Consider the following 9,047-nt stretch of genomic DNA (forward strand, 5'->3'; position numbering starts at 1 on the left):
GGTGGTTGAGCACCCATGGCCGTCTACAACGAGGAACTAAGTCGTGGGAGCTGAGGAACTTTATAGTATAAACATAACAGAATTTCCCCAACACTCTACATAATGCGAAAGCGTTAACAATCTTGCCTGTTGCAGATGGCACTCGACTACTTTGAGACTCACGGCAGATGACACTCAACTACTTTGAGACTCACGGCTTTAACCGATGTTAAAAGGGGTCCAAGAACGATGGTCGGCGATGATCCTTCTGGGATAAGCAAATACGAAAGACCCTCGAAATGATCTACCTGCACTTCTAATGGCAACTACATCATAGTCTCGCTGAGAAGAAACTGTATATTACTTGTTCATCTGCTTGGAAGAGTTCTTTCAAGAATTCCGTTTCTACATTATTTTGTTATGTTGGTTACAAACACATTAAGACAAGATTGACAGCCTAATTAAGTAAGAATATAAAGAATAAAATTGAATAAATACATATAAACCATATTTATCTGAGTACCACTCTGAGTCAAGACATCTACTTACAACATAATGTACTCTTTTGTATGAACCTTCTTATGGATTCGATTTAAAAAAGTATAAATAAGAATTGAATTAGTCTTTTAAACTATAAAAGCGAAGGGATGTTCTTAATAGATCTTTTTCTATGTATAGAACCACAGTTCAAAATATTCAGAAGCGGTTGGAAACAATTGCTTACCTCATTTGCGTTAATGGCGCTACCCCAGTTTTTCTGTTGTTTCTTTCACTTGTTTTACTTTGATGTTCTCTAAGGAAAAAATATATTTTGGTTCGAGATCTTGAGAAAGTTACTACTAGTCAAGAGCCGCTTTGTTCCTTCGAGCAGTTACTGGTTTCGGCAATCCATCGAAAAAGAGTGATCTATTGCTTGTTGAATTTGGAATCGTCCTCTTGGATGTTGTCCAATTGTAGGGAGACCCGTCGCTATCCTGTTCCTGCAAATTTGATGTGCTTGATGATTTTCGAACTTCAGTGAACCCGTTTACTAGAACTGAATCTCCCATTGAGAGAGGGTTCAACCAACAATCAGATTCAGGTACTAGAGCCAGTCGGGTAGATGATTTTGGTCTCAAGGCCAGACCTTTTCCTGCCATTACTGAAAACCCAGTTACTGTACTGTTGTTATCTTCTTTCAACAATGTCTCTGGGGTTCGAGGGCTATTATCCGTGTCAAATGACTGACGTCTCCGAACACTGAACATATCGACATCACTTGTTTCTATTACTGGAACATCTTCTGCTAAATTAGTGTTGTCATTGAAAATATTACTGACTAAGCTTCTCGTTTTCCTATGCCGATTTGGAGAAGGTTTCGAGTGTGGTTCATCTTCCAAGTAGTGAGCTCTGCCTGTTCTGTACAACGACATTTCTGTCCCTTCTGATTCTTTAAGATTCAATGGTTTTAGGCCATAGTAGCCCTGTAAAACGCTCATGGCTGATGAAACTCTTGGTATATCTGCTTTTAATCTGAGGGATTGGAAAGATTCCAATAGATCTGTATGAGCACGTCGAGATGGAGATGGGTCGATACTGCTATCTCTGCAATAAGTTCGAGCAAAATGAGCCGCTTCATATCTGATGTAAAACGTCTAATAGCTGATGTTCAAAAAGTTGTTATCCTATTCAAACAAATTTCAATTTAATCGAATCTTCTAGCAGTTTGCTGATCTAATTTGTACACAATGCGAGGCAATTCGAATTAAGTCACAGTCTTCCTAAGCTTAAGCGTATGCTAGATTTCATCCATAATATAAGTCGGCAAAACTATAAAACAATGTTGGCCCAATATGATCATCTAATTTATATATCAAAAAAAAATTTACCGTATGTCCACATTCCTCTAACTTACAACTAGAATAGATGAAACTACAAACTTTAGGATTACAAAGCGGTGAAGAAATCTAAACTTCCCTTATAATGTCAAGGGAGCAAAAATAGTGATAAATGAAATAGTGAGCAGAGAAATACCCAGCAGTGGGAGAACCATTTGACAGGCTAGTAGATGGAGGATGTCTTCCTGGTAATGGTATTTGCAGTGATTTGAGAGCAAACATTTGAAGATCGGTTACCAAACCATTCATCCTCTTAATGTCAGCAACCTACAGACATACAACATAGTGTTCATCAAGGTCGGGGACAGTGTCAGAAGATCTTGTTTTGCTATCAACAAAATCACCGATGGACGGAAAAGATACGTAAAAAATCGAAAGATAGTACAAAATAGAACAGTACAATCGAAAACCTCAGAAGTTACGTAAATACGTAACCAATTGAAAAAGGTAAGAAAATCATAAAATGAATAGCAAACAAGGCAAATCTAGCTATACCACTGTTGGACTGTGCCTTTCTTTTCTGTTCGAATATGAAATTAGACAATTCACGGTTTTTTAACGGAAATTGGATCAATATGAGGCCTCAAAGGCCATGTAGTCCAACATCTCATTGGATGAGTCTAGGTCATCAGACATGTGTTTATGTATGTCTCTCAGAGAGAGAATTTTTCCTTGCCATTTCGTAAAAAGCCCATTGTTTCTCTCAGTTGTGTTGTCGAACAAACGTATTTAAAGTTTTCACTACTTTCAACAACGGTTTAGGTAGACAAAAACAAATTAACAATAGCCCCATATGCAATTGTTTATAGAAAAAGGACCATATTTGATCATTCGGATATTTTTTCTAGGAAAAAGCTTCAATTCTAGGGTGTACTTTTGCAAGAACAGAGCATTTATATTACAATTAGTCAACAGAATTAGCCTCAAATATAAGAAAGAGCTATGATTCTGAAATCATCTAATCAATGGAGACAAAGATGCAAAATCAAAATGAATACCTCAACGCCATACTTAATGGCGACACCAGCTAGAGTATCCATCTTGGAAACCTGATGTTCAATGAAATTAACACCACCACCACCACCACCACCACCACCACCACCACCACCACCAGAAGTCGAATTTGACGGAGGAGACGATGGCATTAACAACAAACCAGATGACATTGTTGAATTATTACTACTACTATCTTTCTCTCTTCTACCAATTCTATCAACTATTTGATTTCCTGATAAAAAATGATGATTTCCATTCCGCCTAATCCTCTCAATCTCCATTATATTATATTCCCCCTACAAACCCACTCCTAATCTCAAATCCCTAAAAAAAAAAAAATCATCCCAAACAACAAACCTCCTCTATCTCTCTCTCTATATATATATATATTATAACCCTAATAAACACATGAATCAAAAAGGAAAACCAAACTTTTTCCACAGATCCGGTAATCCCGCACCAAAAAATTTAAACACAATTCACGAAAATTGCTGTTTATAAACACAAAAAGGAAGTGATATTTCCTCCTCTAATTAGTAGTAATATCTTTCTACATTCTGATGAAAAGGAAACAAAAAAATTGTTCCTTTCACGTGAAATTTCTAACAATGAAATGATTTTCTGATGTTTATAATCTTGATTTTGACTCCAAATACTTCCGTTTTAGACGGATTATTAAAGAAGGAATTTCATGTTTCCTATTTCAAAATTCTCTCTAAAAAAGAAGTTTTTAATTTTAGAGAGAGAAAGAAGATAGAGAGAGAGAGAGGAGAGGGAAAGGGAGAGGGGTTTTGTTTTGTTTGTTTTGATGGAAATATTTACGCGGTTTCCTTGAAGGAAGACACTTGTCGCTTTTAAATGAGTGGTTGTTAGTTAAAGTCACCGTCGGGAAGAAATTATTGAGTTTGGTAGTGATCTCCTCGAGATCTGTGTTGCAAATCTAACGGATAAGAAGAGTGTTTGTATATTTATGGAGGAAGAGAATTCATTTTAGGGATGTTGGTCGTCGGTGCCAGTTGTATTTGATTTAGTTTATGCAAGAATCTTGCTGGACCATATGTTTTTTAATTAATTACTATAAACAAAATTAATTAATGACTTTAATTTCAAGTTAATAGCAACTTTATGTGATACTCATTTGCAACAAAAAAAAAAAAAAAAAACTTTATGTGATACTCAGGTTTTTTTATTTGTTGAACTACTCTGTTAATAGAGATTTTTTTTATGTGATACTCTGTTAATAGAGATTTTTTTTTTGAATTGGTCAGTGTGTCTCAAACCCTTAACCTCTAAGATAGTAGACTATACTTCTTATCACTCCAATTAAGGGTTGTTGACAAAGCTTACCAATAATTTGGTTCAAAGTTATACTCATTTTAAGATTGTTGTCGCTTGACATGTTATTTGTCCGATAACTAGTTTTGAAATTTTAATGATAAGATCTTGAAACTATTAGTTTGAGGTGTTTCGTACTAATTCAGTTGAGTCGCGGCCATTTACACCAAGCGGCAGCTAAACCAAATTTGAAGATTAGGTGTTTTTTTGCTTGTGATTCTTAGAAAACCAACCATTTGGTATTAAGCAATCGGTTAGCTGTTGCTCTTTCAAAGTAGAAGAGTGGTCTCAAAAAAGTGATAGCCTAAGAAGCGTGCTATCATGTGCAAATAACCCGATCTAGAGCTATCGTTTTTTAGTTGAACCAGAATTTTCATTCTGAGATTACTCATTTAAGTACAACATGAGATTTACAGAAATAAATTACAACACGTAACTTACAAAAGTAATTTACAACATGAAGGGAAAGAAGTACAACATTACACAAACTAAATGAAAACACCACAAAGGTCACAAAATGAAAAGATCCTAAAGATCACGAATGAAAACCCTAAAAGTCATAAACTTTATTATACTAAAAATATAAGTAGAGAAATGGAGAGTTTGCTAATCTGTCAGACTGAAGTTGTTAACCAAAGATAAAGTATTCTAAAATAAGTTTATTGACAAAAACATATATACAATTAGAGAAACTCCAATGCACACTAAAGAAAAATTATAAAATCTCTAGGTATTAAGTGTGAAAAAGTGAATTTATAAATTGTCTATTTCTTACGTGGTCAGTTAGAGTTACTCAATTAAAAAGACTTTTCTACTGGAAAAAAAATAGAACCTATATTTGATTACAAGATTAACTTTTTTTTTTGAGATAAACCAGAATTTCATTAATAGAAGGAATACAATCCAACCATGGTTTTGATTGGTTTGAATCCTTTAAGTACAACATGGATTTACTAAAGTAAATAACAATATGAAACTCACAACAGTAAAGACAACGTGAAGAGAAAGGAGTACAAGATTGCAAAAAAAAAATAAAAAAGACCCTAAAGGTCACAAATTAAAGATCCTAAAGATCACGAAAAAGACCCTAAAAGTCGTGAACATTATTATACTAATGAAAGATTGAACCAAGTAGAGACGCATGATTGTTGCATCAAGAAGTTGGTGATCAAGAAATTGTTATGACGGATCCATCATCTTTAATTCGAGAAGAACCCTTTTAGTGTTATAGAGATTGATGATAAGAAACCGTTACCCAAACCTCCATCCCTGTCCATGTCTCTGTTCTACTCCAACATGGATAATGTTAAATTTAAAAGGTATATACAAACGAAGAGGAAATTTCTACGTAGAGTAAAATTTGAAGATCGCGCTGGTAACGGCTGAAAAGAAGTTATTTTATCCTAAATAATAGGTAGCGCCACTCAAAGCGAAATCCGCTCCATTCTTTCTCTCTCCTCTAACGACCTCAAAAGTAAGTTAACTACAAAATTAAAGACCCTAAAGATCACAAATTAAAGATCCTAAAGATCACGAAAAAGACCCTAAAAGTCGTGAATATTATTATACTAATGAAGAAGATTGAACCAAGTAGAGACGCATGATGGTTGCATCAAGAAGTTGGTGATCAAGAAATTGTTATGACGGATCCATTATCTTTAATTCGAGAAGAACCCTTTTAGTGTTATAGAGATTGATGATAAGAAACCGTTACCCAAACCACCATCCCTGTCCATGTCTCTGTTCTACTCCAACATGGATAATGTTAAATTTAAAAGGTACATACAAACGAAGAGAAAATTTCGACGTAGAGTAAAATTTGAAGATCGCGCTGGTAACTGCTGAAAAGAAGTTATTTTATCCTAAATAATAGGTAGCGCCACTTAAAGCGAAATATCTCCGCTCCATTCTTTCTCTCTCCTCTAACGACCTCAAAAGTAAGTTAACTACAAAATTAATTGAGTTGTTTAAGAAGCACTAAGAAATCTCCAATAAGACACTCTAGATTTGGGTGCTTCTAAAGGCACCGGGCCAAAAGGCTGTTAGCATCCATCTCTGTTAGCACCATGCCCAACCGCTCCTTTGTTTATTAGCACCGTCCAACTATGTTGGCACCGGTCAAGTAGGGTTGACCCTAACCCCTCCATCCATCTCTCACAAAATCCAACCAGAATTCGGATAGAACAATGATGCCCAAAGACATACTAGACGGACTGGAGTCCAGTCCGTTTCCATTAAGTCTTTACTCTTCACATACTCATGGATTGGCAAATCCGTTTCTTTTCACATACTCACGGATTAGTCAATCCATGATTATTTCAATCCACGTAGAAAACCCAATTACCTCTCTCTCTCTCTCTCTAAATTCTAATGTCGGTAGTGTTTTTACAGTGAGTATATTTGTAATTGAGTCTGCAATTCGTGCTATTGAGATACTCCGTTCAAGAACCCAAGTGACCCCAAAACAACTTCCTCAGTTATAATCTTCTTTTTAGTAAATTCAAGAATTTGGGTTTCTTTTTATTTGATGATGACTTCTTTTACTCTTTCTTATTTTCAGAGAGAAGAAATAGATTTAGTGATGACAGAATTTGATTTGCATGATATGAATTGTTATGCTTTTCTGGAAAGGATTAAGGTAATTGAATTATTATTATTCTTAGTATACATTCTCTCGATTAGTTTCACTCTGTAAATACTAAAATGAATTATCAAACTGCAGCGAATCCGCCGTCATGGATAAATACATGTTGCTGTCATTGATCGTCATGTCCTAATTAATTTTCAACTAAGAAAGGAACTAAGGTATATATCCAGACTACCCAATTCTTGATTCTTCAAGATTATTGACTATGGTTGTTGTTTTTCCAAAATAAACAGAAAAGCCCTCTTGTCCAGCCTGACCCCCCAAAACAATATCCCTCCCAAACGACTCTCTCTCTCTCTATGTCTCTCGTGTTTTGGAAGAAGAAGATGGAAGAAGTAAAAGAAGGTGAACGTCACCCACATTAAAAACCGGTGCTTATAGAGGAATCGGGTCAATGGCCATTAACTCGAGTCAATAAAATTTCCGGATGCTAACAGCCTTTTAGGCTGGTGCCTTTAGAAGCACCCTCTAGATTTAGACTCTAGTGCTTCTCTGTAATAAATGTTATTACATCATTTTACTGAGTCAAGTTGATTTTTGCATTGTATATGACTTAAAAGAAAAACGAAAAAACAAAATCCAATAGAAAATTAGGAGAGGCTAGAGTGTAAAGAAGAGTTGGTGGTTAATCATCATTTGAGGGTATAAAACAAAGTTTGGTAAACCATTAAACTATTTAAGTTATTTCCATTTACTTGTAAAAAGTGAATTAGTTGGTAAGTGCATTCTTTATTTAGTCGGTTTATTATGATAAGTTTGGTCCCTTGTAATATACGCTTAAATCTTTTTCAATTTCGACCAATTAATTATAATTATGTGAATGGATCCTCCCAACTTATCATTGTTAAATTTTTAATGTGTGTTGATTATATTATTAAAACAAAAAAAGAGAGAATAAAGTTCCTCTTTTCCTGGGATATTATAGCATCCAATTATTAGAGTTGTGTTATTTTATATCTTGACACATCAAATAATATTATTATTTTCGTTTAATGACATCAACACTCAAACTTTCTCTTCATTTCTTGTAGTCTTTTTTTTTTTTTTTTGTTGAAGAGATTCTTGTAGTCAATCATTTGTTTATTTTTCTTTCAAAACAAAAGCAAATCAAGTAATATTCTAGATGTTTTTTTTACGTGCTAAGAACTCCATCTACTTGTTTTTTTTTAGAAGTCGACTACGATCTACATACCTATAGCCCAACTAGACATGGCCTAAAGCCCAACTGTTGACGTGACTCAACCTTTGGCACAATGAACAATTGAAATTATCATTTCTAATGATAGATTTAATTTGTGTGTTCTCTTGGTTTCTTTTGTCCGTCTTCTGTTTGATCTTGTCGCCGTCCTCAAATCTTTGCTCGACCTTTTTTGATAACTACAACAGTAGTCACTTTTAGCAACAGGAGTCTCAGCTGGATTATAAAATTTGTCAACTCAACGAGTAATAAATATGTAAATCCTCCAAAACCAATGGAGAAACTACATACAAGAATGGTGTTCATTCAATTATATAGCAAGAGCAATTATCACAAGAAGGGATAAAAAGTGAAATTTTAGATTGGAGATGCGGGGTATCGATCCCCGTACCTCTCGCATGCTAAGCGAGCGCTCTACCATCTGAGCTACATCCCCATTACGTTCATCTTCTTCCTTTAAAAACCCAAGTAGTTAACAGAACCTGAGTAACCCTAGGCAACCAATCTCCTGGGTCATCGGATATCTAATGAGAGGTTTGGATCTGAGTTCTACTTCAGGTGTGATAGTTGGATCACATTTCAAGAAGTCCGACGTATTAAATGGCCTAAAGTCCGACGTATTAAATGGCCTAAAGTCCGACGTATTAAATGGCATAAAGCACGACGTATTAAATGGCATAAAGCCCGACGTATTAAATGGCCTAAAGTCCGACGTATTAAATGACCTAAAGCCCGACGTATTAAATGGCTTAAAGTCCGACGTATTAAATGACCTAAAGCCTACATAAATTACTTCATTTATACCGAAGTTCAATATTCTTGGATTTGTACTTCCATGTTATAAAAACATATTCGAATTATGAGTTATAGCGAAATACCGCCAGTGGAAGTATGCTACCATATACTGTAAAAATCATGTTGTATTAAACAGAAGTCAAACTACACTCAACCTCCTCTCACTTGCTCTGATTACCCCTCTATCGGAATCAAGGTCATTAGAAAACAAACACTAAAT

The 9,047-nt window shown here is 35.0% G+C and overlaps 1 protein-coding gene and 1 non-coding gene across 2 annotated transcripts; both read right to left on the reverse strand.

The window, feature by feature from the left end:
• Positions 1-440: 440 nt before the first annotated feature.
• LOC147563931 (uncharacterized) lies at positions 441-3,683 on the reverse strand. Its single transcript, XM_086641861.1, has 3 exons — positions 2,855-3,683; positions 1,993-2,123; positions 441-1,563 (listed from the first exon to the last, which is right to left on the reverse strand). Exons 1-3 carry the CDS (start codon positions 3,131-3,133, stop codon positions 819-821), a joined length of 1,155 nt encoding a protein of 384 aa, XP_086497987.1. The 5' UTR covers positions 3,134-3,683; the 3' UTR covers positions 441-818.
• A 4,712-nt stretch (positions 3,684-8,395) lies between these two features.
• Positions 8,396-8,468, reverse strand: TRNAA-AGC (transfer RNA alanine (anticodon AGC)). Its single transcript has one exon. It is a non-coding gene; the product is annotated as a tRNA-Ala (tRNA).
• Positions 8,469-9,047: the final 579 nt, after the last annotated feature.

The sequence above is a fragment of the Eschscholzia californica genome, unplaced genomic scaffold (genome assembly GCF_041429995.1).
Source record: "Eschscholzia californica isolate CP2 unplaced genomic scaffold, dmEscCali1.0.p SCAF_1, whole genome shotgun sequence".
In the NCBI taxonomy this organism is placed as follows: Eukaryota; Viridiplantae; Streptophyta; class Magnoliopsida; order Ranunculales; family Papaveraceae; genus Eschscholzia; species Eschscholzia californica.